The 16,110-nt window shown below is 45.8% G+C and overlaps 5 protein-coding genes and 1 long non-coding RNA gene across 7 annotated transcripts; 4 read left to right on the top strand and 2 right to left on the bottom strand.

The window, feature by feature from the left end:
• Positions 1 to 567: 567 nt before the first annotated feature.
• On the bottom strand, positions 568 to 2,979 carry LOC6535747 (putative fatty acyl-CoA reductase CG5065). The gene is made up of 8 exons (XM_002096334.3): positions 2,456 to 2,979; positions 2,176 to 2,400; positions 2,044 to 2,111; positions 1,890 to 1,985; positions 1,375 to 1,829; positions 1,040 to 1,317; positions 774 to 984; positions 568 to 634 (listed from the first exon to the last, which is right to left on the bottom strand). The coding sequence occupies exons 1-8, from the start codon at positions 2,526 to 2,528 to the stop codon at positions 568 to 570; spliced, it is 1,473 nt and encodes a 490-aa protein (XP_002096370.1). The 5' UTR covers positions 2,529 to 2,979.
• A 256-nt stretch (positions 2,980 to 3,235) lies between these two features.
• LOC6535746 (solute carrier family 22 member 14) lies at positions 3,236 to 5,234 on the top strand. The gene is made up of 2 exons (XM_002096333.3): positions 3,236 to 4,055; positions 4,111 to 5,234. The coding sequence occupies exons 1-2, from the start codon at positions 3,332 to 3,334 to the stop codon at positions 5,109 to 5,111; spliced, it is 1,725 nt and encodes a 574-aa protein (XP_002096369.1). The 5' UTR covers positions 3,236 to 3,331; the 3' UTR covers positions 5,112 to 5,234.
• A 543-nt stretch (positions 5,235 to 5,777) lies between these two features.
• Positions 5,778 to 6,362, top strand: LOC6535744. The gene is made up of 2 exons (XM_002096331.4): positions 5,778 to 6,122; positions 6,188 to 6,362. The coding sequence occupies exons 1-2, from the start codon at positions 5,897 to 5,899 to the stop codon at positions 6,322 to 6,324; spliced, it is 363 nt and encodes a 120-aa protein (XP_002096367.2). The 5' UTR covers positions 5,778 to 5,896; the 3' UTR covers positions 6,325 to 6,362.
• A 13-nt stretch (positions 6,363 to 6,375) lies between these two features.
• Positions 6,376 to 6,796, top strand: LOC6535745. Its single transcript, XM_039376591.2, has one exon. The coding sequence runs from the start codon at positions 6,376 to 6,378 to the stop codon at positions 6,709 to 6,711; it is 336 nt and encodes a 111-aa protein (XP_039232525.1). The 3' UTR covers positions 6,712 to 6,796.
• Positions 6,797 to 6,875: 79 nt separating this feature from the next.
• On the bottom strand, positions 6,876 to 16,041 carry LOC6535743 (rho GTPase-activating protein 92B). 2 transcript variants are annotated; one of them, XM_002096330.4, is made up of 5 exons: positions 15,838 to 16,041; positions 15,325 to 15,581; positions 12,548 to 12,723; positions 9,335 to 10,301; positions 6,876 to 8,849 (listed from the first exon to the last, which is right to left on the bottom strand). In XM_002096330.4, the coding sequence occupies exons 1-5, from the start codon at positions 15,885 to 15,887 to the stop codon at positions 8,077 to 8,079; spliced, it is 2,223 nt and encodes a 740-aa protein (XP_002096366.1). In that variant the 5' UTR covers positions 15,888 to 16,041; the 3' UTR covers positions 6,876 to 8,076. The 2 variants fall into 2 exon arrangements, with proteins under 2 accessions (XP_002096366.1, XP_015047328.3); XM_015191842.3 differs by lacking the exon at positions 15,838 to 16,041 and adding an exon at positions 15,770 to 15,792.
• On the top strand, positions 10,309 to 12,570 carry LOC26536368. Its single transcript, XR_001453927.2, has 3 exons — positions 10,309 to 11,672; positions 11,729 to 12,351; positions 12,431 to 12,570. It is a non-coding gene; the product is annotated as an uncharacterized LOC26536368 (long non-coding RNA).
• Positions 16,042 to 16,110: the final 69 nt, after the last annotated feature.

Genomic DNA, 16,110 nt, shown 5'->3' with positions numbered 1-16,110 from the left:
CTAGCACTGCGAGCTTATAAGAATTCCACTTATAGACTTTATATTGCAACCAATGAGGTCCACAGACAGGACAATGAGGACATTCTAGTAAGCAAGAATATAATTCGAATTACCAATTTGATTAAACTGACCCCTTAAGGTGGCGGCTTGTTGAATGGTCAAACAGTTGGTGGATAACCGATGGAATGCAAATAAAACCCCATTACTAGGACATAGTCTTTAAGCATCTCATTGCATCTCATCGTTTCCTAGGCGGATGCCTTCACCCACTCCCACAAAAACGGATTATGCACAGCCTAGGGTGGATACTTTGTTTTTGTGGGTGTCGGAGAAGACTTCAGCCAGGGAACGATTTGTACAATGAGGTGGATAAGTTCTTAGATAGTTTTGCCATGGGTCAGGACGGCTTTGGACCACAGACAAGAAACTACTGCTCAAAAGACATTTGATGGCATTAAGGAGGACCATAGAGACTGAAACTTAAGTTATTAATAAATATTTAAATGATGTCATTTTACTCTTATTTTAATTCAATTGCATATCGCTAATAACTCATAATCTACTTCACTAAAATGTTATATAGACAAGCAACATGTAGAAAATCAAATGCAGGAATATCCAGAACCAGTAAATCCTGTAAAAATATAATACATATTACAAATAAAATACATGGCATACGACAAATTTCTAAAAGTTTCTTGCAAAAGGTAATTTAGACAACAATCCCATACTGAGCTGGACACAAAGACAGAAATGGTGAGCAAACGACTCACCTGGTCACCATAAACTTGTTTGAGTCAACGGAGAACTTCTCGCGGTGCAGGTACTTGTTGATCCCAATCATGTGACGCCGCACATACTCATCGTAGTCCAGCTCTTCGAGATTCCAATAGAGAGTGGGATATGTACCATTTTCAATCACCTCCTTGAAATGGAAGCGGCTCTTGTTCTTGAAGATCCAATCGTTCAGCGAAAAAAAGCTACCTGTAAGCAGTCCACTGAATGATTTAGTTTATACTAATGGTATTTCTAAAGTCACCTGCTAGACAAGCCTGTCGGAATTTCTTGGCAATGGGTGTCACCAGTCGCTTCTTTTGGGCCAACAGCAGCGTTTGCAAATCCATTAGCAAGGCGGGCACAAAGTGAAGAACCCACACAGCCAACTCATGCTTAAAAGCACTGCACCTGTACTTGAAGTTTGGAAACATGATCATACGCCGGGTGGGATAGATTCTGGACCACTTCATTGTGAGTTCTCCAAGATGCTGCCAGGTGATTGGATTGGTCACTCCAGAAGTGGCGTTACAGATGCTTAAGCTGTGGAATACCAACATGTGAACTAACATTGGTAAGGAGTAGATTATTTCCAGTTACCTCCCTAATTTAGCCTTGCCGACCATCATGATCATGGCATTGACCACAAAGTCCACAGGGATGATGTCACATATAAGATCCTTATCCCCTAGGATGCTGCTGATGCCGCCCTTCCCAATTTCCATCATTATCCCGCTGATGGCCTGGATGTTGTCAATCCAACCGGGATAGGGCTCCCTATACGCAGCAGTGACTATCGAGGGCCTCACTATCACAATGGGAATCACATCCTTATATGCATTAACAATCTGCTCGGCAATGGACTTCGTGAAGGTGTAGGTGTTGACATGCGGACCCTTTATATAATCGGCCAGGCGATTCAGATAGTCGTCGGGTATTTTCTGGGTGGCGGTCAGAAACTGTCGCCAATCCACCGGCGGCATGGTGGGGTACACTTGCTCATCCACGTACTTGCGACCCGGATTGCAGTAGGCCGTCGAAACGTACAGAAAACTCTAGAGATTTCGGTTATTATGAAGTTGGTAAGGTGCAATCAACGGACTGAAGCTCCTTACCCTCAGATGAGGCATCTGTCTGCAAAGCTCTACAAGATTATAGGTGGCCTGCGAATTGACTCGAGCCGACACCTTTAGACACTCATTGAATCGTACCTGGAATTTAAATATTCAAATCAGTGGGAAAATCTTGGGGAATCCCCCTCGGACTCACTGTTGCTGCACTGTGGAAAATAATGTTGACCTCGGCACACAAAACCGATCTGTCGGACTCACTTAAACCTGTTGGTGGAAGACTCAGGTGAAGTCATGAGTTGTCATTTACAGTTTCTCTAAAAAGCTATACCGAAGTTGTCGTCCTCAATGTTGCCAGAAAAGTGAACGATTTTCTTCAGTTGCGTTGGATGCTCCGATTTTAGGCGTTCGAAAATGGGATTCTGAAGGAATCCTCGAAATCGTTCCTGCACTGTAACCCCGCCCTTTGGTCGAATGAGTATGTAGATCCGCTTGATCTGCGGAAAACTCCAGAGCAGCTTCTCCAGCAGCGATTTTCCCACAAAACCAGTTGCTCCTAATAAAGTTTACCATCTTTGAGCAGCCTCTTTTGGAGATCGCCTCTATATTACCCGTTATAAAGACCACAGCATCTTGGTAAATATCCGTCTGGTGCTCCACAGTATTCACTTTGGCGTTGTCCATGGTGTGGCCACTTTAAAGCCACGATCGCTACTGATCCGGTGAGCTACTCACTTTCAACGCTCAACTGGCTTGGCAAAAGAAATGCCTTGGTCCTCCTGAAACAAGTTTTCCCTGAAAATGCAAGTGGAGAATGCAATTGGCCAACGAAAGTAGCAGCTCAGATGTAACACTTGAGCACAAACATATTGCATCATATTTCGATGGGGATGGGATGTGGACAACGCTAGGCCTTGGTTCATGATCATTCAAAAAAAAATAAAATGGGAAATCAAAGCTTTGGCCAAGAGTTATAGTCCACGTTCAACCTGCTGAATTTTGTTATATGAACAGTACATTTCTAACAAGCATCTACGTACTTTTAATAATTTAAAAGCCATGAACTTGAAAACTAGAGATAAACAAATATCTTTACAGCAAATTTGGTTATACCACCAAATTATTCCACAGCCGCGCAGCTTTCCAATAAGATCGAATGGCGATGCTGTTTACCTCTCCAATTCATTAGCTTCAATCATGTCAATTACCCGCCACCGCGATCGGATTCCCCGACAAGATCCTCCCTTAAATCCGTAAGATCTCCGCGAAATAGATCGCAGCTCGACGGCCAAAATGTTTGCACAATCGGTTAGGAACGTTGCTTCGCTTATTTGGAATGATTTGATTAGCGACGACGTCGTAGGCAGGCACCGCAAACCGGAGCCCTCGAGTTTACCTGCCCAGGTGAGGTGCTAAGCGAAGTCGCAGTCATGCTGGAGGGTCGGCACTCCCAAGACGTGGTAACTAAATTCCGTCGCTAGCGAAGAATGAAGGAGGAGAATCTTTACCAAGGCTGGATGCCTAATATACACCGACACGTAACCTTTTCCCTGGATTTGGGCCATATGGCGCCCAACTTCACCTGCACCGATACGAAAGCCAACGATCAAACTCCACCTACCAAGGCCAACAAAACGGTAGATGGCAGTGATGATGATGTGATCGCACACGTCCTGGGGGACTTTGGGCCTTGGCAACTTCGCTCCCTGCTCATCCTGTTCCTCTGCAAAATTCCCGCCGCCTGGTTCATGGCCTGCATCCTGTTCACAGCGCCGGATCTGTACCCGGAGGAGGAGTACAAGTGTGATGCGAGGGCTTTCGGGCCGGAGGTTAACTCTACCGTCTCGCTGGACCACTGCTATGTGATGGTTAACTACGGGGAGTCCGGCTACGCCATGCGTCAGTGTCGCAAGTTCCTCTACACCACGGGCTTCCACTCCCTGACCATGGAGTTCGATTTGGTGTGTCTGTGCGACTTCTTTGTGGCCTGGTCCCAGTACTGGCACCTCTTTGGCCTTCTAATCGGTGGAGTGGCGGCCACCAAGTTGATGCGGGTGTTGAGTCCCCGACAGATTTATGCAACTGGCATCTGGTGCCTTCTCATGTGCAGTCTGCTGATGGGTCTGGTCAAGGACTTCAGTCTGCACTGCGGACTCCGATGCTTGGCTGCTGTTTCATGCTGCTTTATGATCACCTCCGGGCTTTATATATGTGAGTAAAGTGTTACATTTAGAAATATTTTAATATTAAATAACATGCTTTCCAGTTAGTGACATAACAACGGGAAAATATCGCGTTGGAGCAGTTCTACTTTACGACTGCTTCTGGGCTGTGGGCTTGATCCTGCTCCCAGGCATGGCCTCTGGTGCTCCCAGCTGGCAGCACATATACTTGGGTGTAACTCTCTCCTTGCTGGTGATTGTCTTCCTGCTGCCCTGGACTCCGGATTCCCCGCGCTGGCAGCTGCAGCACACCAAGGAAGCCCAACTGGCCATCGAGCGAACGGTGGGAATCCTGCTGGAAGCAGCCCGTACCAATGAAAGGATGCACAAGGTATCCAAGGAGTTACCACAGCTGTTGGAACAGCTGAGGGAAATGATGCTGGAGCCAATGCCCGCAGTGCATTGGATGCATTTGTGGATGGGGCAGCGGAAGAGTACTTTCCACTTGGTGGCTGTGCACATGGCACTAGCCACTTTCATGGTGGTCAACACCGGGCTGCTGCTCCATGTGCGGTCCTTTGGCAGGGAGCACCTGGTGTCCAACACATTGGCCATGGGCGTGGCCGAGATTCTGGGCTGCCTCCTGGCCCTGCACCTGACCTTCAACCAGAGGGAACGCAAGTGGCAGTGGGCCGGAGGATTTGCCATTGTGGTCGGCTGCATCGGTAGCATCTGTTGGTTCCTGGCCGAGGGGAATATGCCCGAGGTTTATGGACTCACGATGGGATTGCTGATGGCCTCGCTTCCCCAGGCGGCCGTGGCCTGCGCCCAGTCCATGATCATGGCCTGCCTGGGCGAGTTGGTGCCATTGGAGCAGCGTAGTTGCCTCTCATTTTCCGCCGTCACGTGGGCGAGGGTGTGGCAGCTCTCCGCCTCTTTTCTCACGCTGCTCAGGCAGGTGAGCCCCGCCCTCTCCCTGTCCGCCTTCTGTCTTCTGGCCATCCTGGGCGGCCTCTGCACATGTTGCCTGGTCACGCGGGACAAGGAGCAGCAACCGGTAGGAGCTGCGGTTAATAAGAGACAGCAACTAATAGGGCTCACGTAATAACGTATACTTAAAATATGGTTAGGTGTATATGATAAGTTAGTTTTAGTGTCTGTCAAGTATTCGCAAACAGTATTCGAATTTAGCTCATTAAACATTCGCTTAACGCGAACCGAATATGTATATTGGGTTGCATACTTTTGGGCATAACACAAAGGTTTCACATCTACACGTTTTTTGTTTCAAATGTACATCTTTCCCTATTTTCAGGCCTGATCATGACAAAACTTATCAAAAAACTTTGAAATAGTTTATATTTAAGTTTTTCTTAGTACTTTTTACTTTACGAAGAAGTTTAGTATTTGGCAGATAAATGCATTAAATATATTAAAAAATGCTTGCATGGTATTTAAATAGTGTTCTTCGATAAGCTTTCATGACGCCAAGCGTTTTGGGACCAATGTTCACCCACAACACCAGCTCACCCGTCGACCACATTCATCCACCAAGCTGACACACATTTCGTGTGACTCGTGTAATAAGCACACATGCCTGGCTAAATATCCAAGCGCATTGCTCTACTAACAACATATTTCTATTTAGTCACCTGTCCCGGCCCACACTCCCACTATTCCCACCCATCCAAAGCGACAAGCAGAAATCGCAAATCAATAAAATAGAAACCATAAAATTGCCAGCAGCGGCGCCACGCCAATTGGCACCACAAAGACCGTGTCATTTGCGGAGCGGCAGTTGGCGAGGAAGGACCATTCGGGGAGCAGCTCCAGGGTCATCTCCAATCAAATGCAGGCGGCCGGCTGACCAACTGCTGCTATCTGGATGCAATGAAACCGAAGAAATCGGCCTTTGCCAACTCTTCCACGGGATACGGCAGGAACAAGCACGGTAAAGGACACTCTGGCAAGGATAAAGCCGAGGGTGGTGGTAAGGGCAAGAACCGGGAGGAGAAGGTTAAGCATAAGCATGATCAGAGGCAGAAGCAGGAGGTCGACGAAAAGGACGACAAGGACCTAAATTCCGGCTTCGGCGACTATCTTCGCACTCCGGAGGGTCTGAAATAAAGGCTCCTTAAAAATATATTCAAGTTAACTATTAATTATTATCCTCTCCATCAGCATTTGAAATGATGAAGCTGTTTGTCTTCGCCAATACAATAATGTTAATTGTCACCATGGCCTGGCCGCACATCAAGGAACAGTTCTACATGGTTAACCAATGGCTTGAAAGCTTCCGCGAAGAGCATCAGCAGTAAAATACGAGGGATCTATCGAAGAAATTAGTAAATCAAGTCGAAGGCAACAAAATGGTCGGCCCCTTCATGCAGGGCCTCTTCTTGATTGGCATCATCTACTGGTACTCCAAGGGGATGATGTCCATGATCAACGACTACTATAGAAGTGAGTTCCAGCGGAAGTTGCAAACGGAACCAGCGAAGGCGAAGGCAGAGACACCCATCAATGTGGACAACTTTATGGATTATGTTAGGGAGTTGGACTCTACGGACGAGGTGGCTAGGAGCCCGGCGGAAGGAAATGAAACTTGGCATATAGGAGAAGCCCATTGTCACATCCTTCTACGATTTTTGGAGATTACCGGCACTCTTGCACCTCCTGAATTAATTACGAGCAACTTAAGATAGCCCATCCTATAATTATAAAGTATCAATTATATTTAGTGTATTTTATATGGATTTCGAAAAATAAAGCATAGCACTAAAAACGGAATTGCATACTTATGGGTCTTTTTCTCTACATTCGAAGAAAACATTGTATGCCACCATTATGAATTATAATACAAACTTACTTCAACCTGTGGTTTTCACTTTTTTATTCAAATTTGTTCACAATATATTGAAGTATTTCCAGCATCAGCTCACTTACTAACCTATTCACAAAACTTTATAATCACTAATTTCTATAAGTATAAGAGAATATATTGATTGGGCCTGTAAGTAAGCTCTATTTCATCAAGATCTAGTCATTCCAAGTTTATATCTGAAGCAGCGTGTGAAAAATAGTTATATGCAGATATGAAGTAGTTAGGTATTTGACTTGGAAGCTATGCCATTAGGTTTATAAGTGCTGTCTACAAATCGTTTGTGTTCAGGTATTCTTTTTGTGGCACAAATTGTGGAGTTTTAAAGATACCGCAAAGCTGAAGATATCTTTAGTATCATTTGATTTAAAGAGGTCTGTATGTGATTAAAAGCTAGGTATTATCAATTTTATAAGAGATCGACATTCTAACATAAGCCATGCCCGCCAATTTCGTGAAATGAACTTAACAAACAATAACGAACAAAGACAAAATCATATTCATCTTTTTATGTATATTTTATATACACAACAGTTTATCGTACATAATTTTATTATAAAATAAAAATAATAATAATTGCATTACAAATTAATAAAGCAAAGATACAAAGTATAGTACATCGTACATCGAAATAATAATTCAATGATAATGTACTTCATGAGTTGAATAATACATTGGAATTCTACTGCTGTACTAGCCCGAATTTAGAATGGAGCTTTAATCGAAATCATAATTTTTAATAAAAGGGAATCACAATGTCTTTTGCTGGAGACGGAAACAAAATGGACTCAAGAGCAATGCAAAAAAATTAAGGAAACACAAAACCTTTCTGAAGTATCACAACCTTTCAAACAAGGAATAACAATTAAGAGCTGCTCGGGCTAACAAATCGAATTTCGAACAATTGATTTATGAAGGCCTATATATGCATACATATACGTAATGGATATCGTGTGATATTGTTATATGGCTAAACACGTACAAATTAGATTGCTTATTAACAAGGCAAAAATACAAATGCATAATACGCCGAGGCTTTTCTCTCTATAATGCACAATGCCTCCCTACCGAAAGGATCATTTCGATTATATATAAATATATATATTACTGTGCGTTCAAGTCTTAACGAGTAAACAGTAACACCTAATGACTCTGACCCCATTTCCCTTCCGCGTCTCCTCCTTTCCCTCTAGTCCGAGGACTTCCAATTTGTGGGCGGTGGCGGCGCTGGCACCGTTGGCCTCTTGGGCGTTTGAAATGAGTTCGGAGAGATGGGCGTCGTGACTTGGGGCTGAGCTTGTTGCTGATTTGGCTCGGCAGCCGTAGGAGGCGGATCGTGGTTGTGATTGCTTTCCTTCGCCGTCGACGGCCCCTCCCGCGTTCCGTTCGTCTCACCGTTCTCCTGTCGCAGCTTGTCAAGAAAATGCTCCGTTTTAAATCGCACACTGCCATTGCCATTATCAATTGTCGCCTGAGTGGGAGTTGTACCGCCCTCATCATCGCTCTTTCCATCTGCCTTAGCCGCTCCCACACCCAGCACAGTCGGTCGCTTGGGCAGCAGAGGCTTCTGCGGCACATCTGGCTTCAGCTTGAAGCTGCCAATGCTGTCGGTGCTCTTGCGATCGGCCGTTGGAGAGGGCAGGTTGTCCAATCCGAAGAACTGTGTCCGCGTCATCGGAACAGGCTTGGCTGGCGTTACAGGCGGCGGAGGAAGTGGTTCTAGCTGCGTCTGCGTCGGCTGATTAGCAGCTGGCGATTGAAACTGCGGCAGATTCGGGAGCGGCGGCTTGGCGGGCTTTTCCTGCTTGTCCAGCGTCTGTTGTGGGAACAGCTCCTTTGCATGTGGTCGGTGCGAAGTCTGTGATGTGGTGAGGATTGTGCCGTTTCCATTGGTGGTGGGAGGCGAAGGTGCATTAGCTTTTTGCCTTCGCAATGTACCGTAGCGTGGACTTTCCATGACTTCTATAAATGAAAATGGATCGTTAAATATGAAATGAGCTTTTAAGTGAGCAACAATCATTTATAGAAACTAAATCATTACTTAAATATTATAAAATTATATATTTTTCCAGACTCTGTTAAATAGAATTTACTTTAAAATCGAAAAGTACAAGTACAAGAACTTAAATTTCAAACTAGTCAAACTATTTTGTTTAAGTTAACAAAAATGTTGAATCATTATTCCTATGACACCATTCACTTCCAAAAGTACAATACTAAATATAGTTCCAATCCATTTTATTGAATAAAATACTATCACTAATATTGCACTTAAACAGTTTCTTGGTGCGTAAAACCACATTTTGAAAAATAATATAAGGCACGGGAAAATACTAAACGTGGAGTTCTCGTATGTTTCGTTGTTGAAGGGTAAAGAAAAAGTCGTCATAGGTCGAATACTGTATATTGGCCCGTTTCATAGATGTCCGACTGTGTAGTATGCTTACCACTGTCGTTTCTATCCAGGTTCTCGTTGGAGGAGTTGGATTTGCTCTTGCCCTCGACGAATAGCTTTTGCTTCTGCAGGGTCAAATAGAACTCGACTTCGCCGGTGAAGAAGTAGTCCCACTGGCTAATCAGCAGCTCAACGATGATGTTGGCTGCCGAGGAGCTGTTCACCTGACCAATGTAGTCGGCCGGGGCGTTGCTGCTCTTGTCGACGCGTGGCCACAGCATGTTTGGCGACATCACGATGGCCAGGTTCTGCGAGCTCATCTTGTTAAGCGCCGAGCGCTGCTGCACGATTGACAGGAAGCGGGTGAGGTAGCGCAGGTTCGCATAGTTCTCCTTGGGCAGCTTGGTCAGAATGGCCTTAATCTCCGTCTTGCGCTCGGCTTCGCTGTGCCTTTCAGCGATCCGGATGAAGTCTTTGTACAGGTTGTAGGTGAGCAGCGGCTCGGGCAACTCGCGCAAGTACAGCTTGAGTATGGAACCAATGACATGGGGGTCCTGGTAGTCCAATGGAAGCGGCGTCTTTACATGCTGTGCCTCCAGGGCGTGCTTCATGCGCCGCAGTTTCGTGCTGGCGCATCCCACGCGCAGCAGACCCTCTTCCTCCAGGCCGTGCTCTAACAGACAGCAGCAGCAGAGCTCCACAATGTAAGAGATCTCGCGGTTAGTGGACGTCAGGTGCTCCTTGAGCGAGGTGCCAAAGCGGGACTTCTCTGTGCCCTGGATAGTATCCTGGATGCGGGCCAGCGAGGCGTTTACGTGCTGCAGGGCGCGTTCATGATAGTTTCTTTGGTTGAGTACATAGTCGCGGATGCAGCTAACGATCTCGTCCTCTTTGGCAATCAGCTCCAGCATCTGGGCGGCCCAGGCATCCCGTTCCTTCTCCAGCTTCAGCTCGCACTCCTCCTGCTGGCTCTTGATGTGATTAACCTTGGCCGCCGGTTCCTCCAGACGGATTGCCGCCTGCGGGAGTAAAGCAAAGCACTGATTAAACCTTGTCAGATAAGAAGCAATGTCTCGGACATCGTCACATTTTAAAAGGAGCAAAGTGCAAGCGCCAAACGAATCTTATCTTAAAATAGTTTCCCGAATGACTAATGGAAGATGCCTGTAGAGGAATGTTTTGCGGGCCAATTAAAAATAGAACGACCTCTACCGCAGCCCAACCAGCTGTTACCCCTCTCACTGCGGACGTTGTTTCATTTCACCCACTTCCGACAATGGGTTTGGTTTGAGAGTCAGCTCACATGCACCGCTGCCTTGGGGCCACTGACTGAGGTGACTTTAGAACATGCCATTCTCCCGAAGCACATAGGCTGATAAGAAGGGCAATTGAGCTCCGTACAATACTTTCATCAAGAGTGAAAGAGAAAGGGGCTTATCAATGAGAAAAACTAAACGAACAATGCGTTTCAGGATTGACCCATAAAAGCGTTTATAAAAATGTTTACTGTAATTTATCAAGATTGAAATTATAAATTTCTTCAGATAATTCATAATCGCATTGCCTCTGCGGAATTTTGGTGCGCTAACGTTCAAAACAGAGATTCTTTGAGTAGAGTAAAGTTTCCGCTTTATGATGTAAGTTTTGCTTACTACAGCATTACGCCTTGTGAGCAAGCAAAGGGGTGGTGGCATTCATCATCCTACCCCACGGCTCCCGTATCACAACAGCGCTAAATATAAACAAATCGTGACAAATAGCTGTAAGTGCACCCGTCGTTATCTGCCTCCAGAAGACAATGGCATCCACCTATCAATTTCCTCGCCCTCCCCACCTGCAAATCGGATCGGAGTGTGACTGAGTCACATCATTTCCATGAGCCGCAACCTTTCGGCGACCTACATCCCAGTTGGCACCGCAAGTTACACATTCCGGGCACCAAACTTAGCACTTCCAAAGGCAGCCGTGTGCTCATACGCGTACGTATTGTTTTCGGATCGGATTTATGTCAGGGAGTGCAATTAGAACAGCACCGAGGCATCGGTGAGCGCCTGATTAGCGAATTATGGCAAGCCGACGGGCGTTTAATGGGCGATAAGATTACTGGGGAGTATAAATAACTTGGGTTTCGAATTTTCTGATAGAACCCGTGGCCAGTGGCCAGCGGTCGCCCATTTCAATTATGATGTCACTGTCGCCAAGTCAATGAACGTCTCCCGACACCTTAAACAGAAAGCAAGACAACATACATCAACATTTACAGCGACTAGTCATCCCCGACCGACGTCTCCATATGGCAAACGGCGTCGTGATTTGTACAAAATACAGCGGAAGGAAAAAATGGGCGAAAAATATACGAAGATAAGACAGAAAACAATGAAACTCGAAAAGTAAGTTTTTGTGTCCAGAAGCCGGCCATAACTGTTCTAACCGAACACACTTGAAGGCGCCAAGGGACAGAACCAATCGGACGCCTAGAAATTGGAACACCAAAGAGCCGTTCATGCCATCTCATCTCCCCCGGTCCGCCACATCCCACTCCAGATGTCCCAAGTCGGCGATAAGGCAGCAGCGTCGAGTATCGGATTCGAATCATAAAAACGTAAACGACAAAAGCGAAACGCACGGCAAACAAACAATACAATAGAAACTGGCGTGAGATAAAGCCAGTATGAAAGAAAGACCAACAACAATGGTAATAATAATAAATGGAAATTAAAAATTGATTGCTTCTTTGGCCGGCGCTTCTTCGCATCCGCCTCAGTACAGTGGTTGTGCATTGATTGAAAAGCGAAGGCTCAGCTTTGATTGGTAGCTTTATGGCATTTCATTCTGGGACGGGACTATCTTTCGGCTGCTTTCATTCTGGGAATTCTTACTTTCTTACTTTGTTTACTTCTAATCAAACTTGAACTGGTGTGACACACAAGAAATCAAACCACGGTGCACTTTGGCCAAGAGGGATACAGTCTACCCCAACGACCGACAATCGTTGTTATTCTTCGTCAATCAGAGACAACCTCGCGATTGGATTGCGTTGGGGAAAAACGAATTACTTGACCGGCTGAGGTAACTTTTGGCTGCCCATCACTTCCACCGAGCAGATTTCTTAATTAATTTAACAATATCCCATTGTCATCGTGCACAGTTTGGCGAAAACGGAAATCCAACATTATTCACTCTCTCTGGCCTGTTCACCGATTTACCGATTCACCGAGCATACACGTAACGCCGAATCCGCGCTAGTTTTATGATCGCCACTCACCTCATGACTGCGCTTCAGCGAGGTGTACTCCTGCAGAGTGCGCGACACGTTGCGCTTGAGCGTGGAGATCTCCTGGATCTCCTTGTCCAAGATGTTCTTCAGCCGCCTCACCACCTTGGTCTCCGTCTCCAGTTCGCTCTCGATAATGCACTCGGCCATCGTCTTCTCCAGCTCGCCTGCAATGGGGAAACACACACACTGACATGAGTATCGGCTCTGGAGCTCCATAGCCCTCACCTATCTGCCACTCAATAAATGTCGGGAATATTAGAAGCATACTAAAGATAATATGTCCCTCTTATTTATATACACATCAAGTGGCAATATTAGTTTCTTTATCATTGCAAAACTAATTTTTAATTTCGTGATCCTTAGAATCTTAAACATTAACCAAAATTAGTACCAGAGCCAAACTAAATTATGAATTTATAAAGCTATGTAAAGCGAATCTATCTTTTCAAAGGAATGGAAATTATAACACTCAGTGTTTTGCTAACATTATCAATCATGAAGTGAATCGCAAGTACATTGAGATAGTTTGCTGTGTGTATCGCGCAGCCTCTTGCATTCCATTTCATTCCACCCGCAAGTGAGGAAGTCACTGCTTATTTAAGACCTTATCGCCAAGCGGTAGCTGCAAAGATGTTGGCGTGCCGGTTTCCAGTTGCTGGAGCAGCTCCGCTTAGATGCGGGGCGAGATTGGGGCAATCCGAGGGGGAGGTGCCCGGCGAATAGGTTGACGAGCTGAGTAAGCAAAATTGTGATAATTGTGTTGAGTGCCCCGAGACTCGAGCCTCAGCAGCTGAACCCGCCATGGAGGCAAAGTAGAGGCAAAAAGGTCGCACCACAGAAGGCACAAGCACAGGCGCAGGCGGAAGCGGTGGCGGAGAATGAGGGAGTCGGAGTCAAAAGCGAAGACGACGTCGGCACTGGAGTATAACATTCGAGGTACGTTCGCTTCTGGCTCCCCTTGCTGAATAAATTGAATTGAAGCGCATCGTGGCTAACAATAAAAGTTGCAAAGGGCGCACAGTGGGTTAAAGTGCGATGATATTTCACCGCAATTACCGACATAACACTGGCGACAAAAAGCTCATTTTGGTGCGCTAATTTTGGTTTTCGTGGGTCTGGAGTTGTAGCTTCTCCCGAGCATTCAAGTGGTTGCCTAACATTTAAGTGGCTGTGCTCGCAATTAAACATTGATATATTATTTACCAAAGAAATTAAGTCGTAAATATGACTTACAACAACTTTTCTCAAATATGATGGGGAGTCTACGTCTCCCAAATTTTCGAGTTAAAGAAGCTATAGCTTGGAGTTACACAATGAATATAACCGATATATAACCATCTTTACTTAAAGTCAACTTGAAATCGAGTTTGATTTTATAATATGTACTTTCGAAACATTTGCAAAGAAACAGGATTTAATTCACCGAAAATTTGTATGGGAAACTGTGACAATGCTTTATGCTTTCTAGCCCGATCGAAAAAAACCGTTTTTAGCAAGTTTGCATCGTTTGGCGATCGATTTCCCCAGCTTGACCCAATTATGATTTCCTGAACGTTCAATTGGAGCTCCTACTTAACACACGGACACACGTTCACTGTGGCTGCGATAGTTGCATGTGGAAACGTTCGTGTCTAATCAGGAACGTGGGGAACAAAACCCGGGGGGACGTGGGGCTCTCCAGATCCCTGGCCGTTACACAACCACCGAGATGCTCTTGAACCGCTGCGAGGTTGCAACTGTGGCAGAAACGGCAATTGCAATTGACGCACACGCATCTCCGAGTATGTGGAATGCAAAGTGCCTGAAAGGGGGAAACAGCGAATGGAAACAATACAGCCAAATAAAAATAACACTCGGAATGAGTAATGCGGCATAGGGGGAGCGCCCACGAAATAAATGAGCAGCGAAGAAGAGATCATGACGATACGATGATGTATGAATTTGGCCCAGACTTTTAATTTTATTAACCAGCTAGATAGTGAACTAACCGAGCTAGCATAATTATCGCCGTTTACCGGGCTTTGTTATGCCACTTCGCGCGCGATGTGTAACAAATTTAAATGAAATGCACAGTAAATCGGACAGTGAATTGTATAGAAGCTGGGCAATAAAAGCGGGCGCCAATGGGGGCGGGCTAACTTGGCTGGCAAAACAAAAAGGTGTATAAATAGACAATGCCGAAACCGCAAATAATAACCAATACCAATGCTGCGGGCATACGACGAACGGGCTGCGAAAGAAAGCAGCGAAAAAGTCATAATAAAAATTATAATAATGATTAAAAAACGCCGTCGATGTTGATGTTGCCGTTTGCAGTTGAGAAATGTAAATGCCACAAGGCCAAGCGACAAGGCGAGGCCTCCAATACACACAGACAAACCGAAGCCCGTGACACAGTCATCCGCGAGTGTTCTCCAAGTCCCCTGCGAACCCGTACCCGTACCCGTATTCGTGTGCCATTGTGCATGTCTGGCGGCGATTATCGGATTTGTAACGAACGACAACCACTGTGCGCCTTATCAGCAGCGACAACATGACTGCCAACAGGGCCGTAGGAATGGTAACTATTTTAAGACTGTCAAAATAAGCAAATAGATGTTGCTAACAAACTATGATTAGCTAGGTAGGTAACTGAAGCAAGACGAACAGTTTGACTGCAATATATAATCACTTAATGAAGAAATGGCTTATTACATCCCCCTCTAAGAAATGCCCGCATACGCCCCTGACTCCCACATTGAAATCCCGCTTGCCCGATAACTAACCGCAATTGGAGAGGACCTTCTGCAGCGGCATTTCCTTGGGCAGTTCCTTGGCGGACTCGTCCAGGGCCTGGGCGATTTTGTAGTGGCTGTTCTTCTTGGTCCGCTTGTCCTGTTCCTCGCTGCTCCCGCTGCCACTTCCGCCTCCGCCGCTCAGAGCCGGCAGCTTGCGGACGATCTTCTCGATGGTGTCCCGGTACCTGTCCACCTGCCGCTCGATCGCCTCGAGCTCGGAGTCCTTGCTGTCCGACTTGCTCGATCTGCGGGTGCGAAAGGAGGTTTTGACACGGGTTAGGTCATCATCAGTAGTCCACTGTTGTGGTTGTTGTTGTTATTATTGCTGTCATTGCGCTTTGTTATTGATGCAGTTGCTCTGTGGTCGCCTGTCTGTTATCGTTATTGCTGTTGTTGTTGCTGCTGCTGCTGCTTTCGTGATGAGGCAACACACCTGTCTGTCCACCTGGAGCGCATTTACACACACCCACAGACATCCGACTGACTGGCCTTTGAACTTACCTTGACAGATTTTCGGCTGCTATTTTGATTTTCGCAAACTGCCTCTTCATCTTGGCTGATTCGCTGGTGCCGCTCGCGTCTCCAACTTAAACTGAACTTCTGTGTGTTTGTTTGCGATGTGCAATTAGCTAGGCATTGAGTAAATACTTAAAACTGGCAAATTAGTCATTCTTCAACGATGTTTTACGGAAAAGTGAGACGGATGTGACCGTAGGGGGAGCGCTAAGAAATGACAAAAGGCTGGAGAACGCATTTTTCAAAAGTGTGTATTTG

The sequence above is a fragment of the Drosophila yakuba genome, chromosome 3R (genome assembly GCF_016746365.2).
Source record: "Drosophila yakuba strain Tai18E2 chromosome 3R, Prin_Dyak_Tai18E2_2.1, whole genome shotgun sequence".
NCBI lineage: Eukaryota > Metazoa > Arthropoda > Insecta > Diptera > Drosophilidae > Drosophila > Drosophila yakuba.
This window is presented reverse-complemented; position numbering and strand designations above follow the sequence as displayed.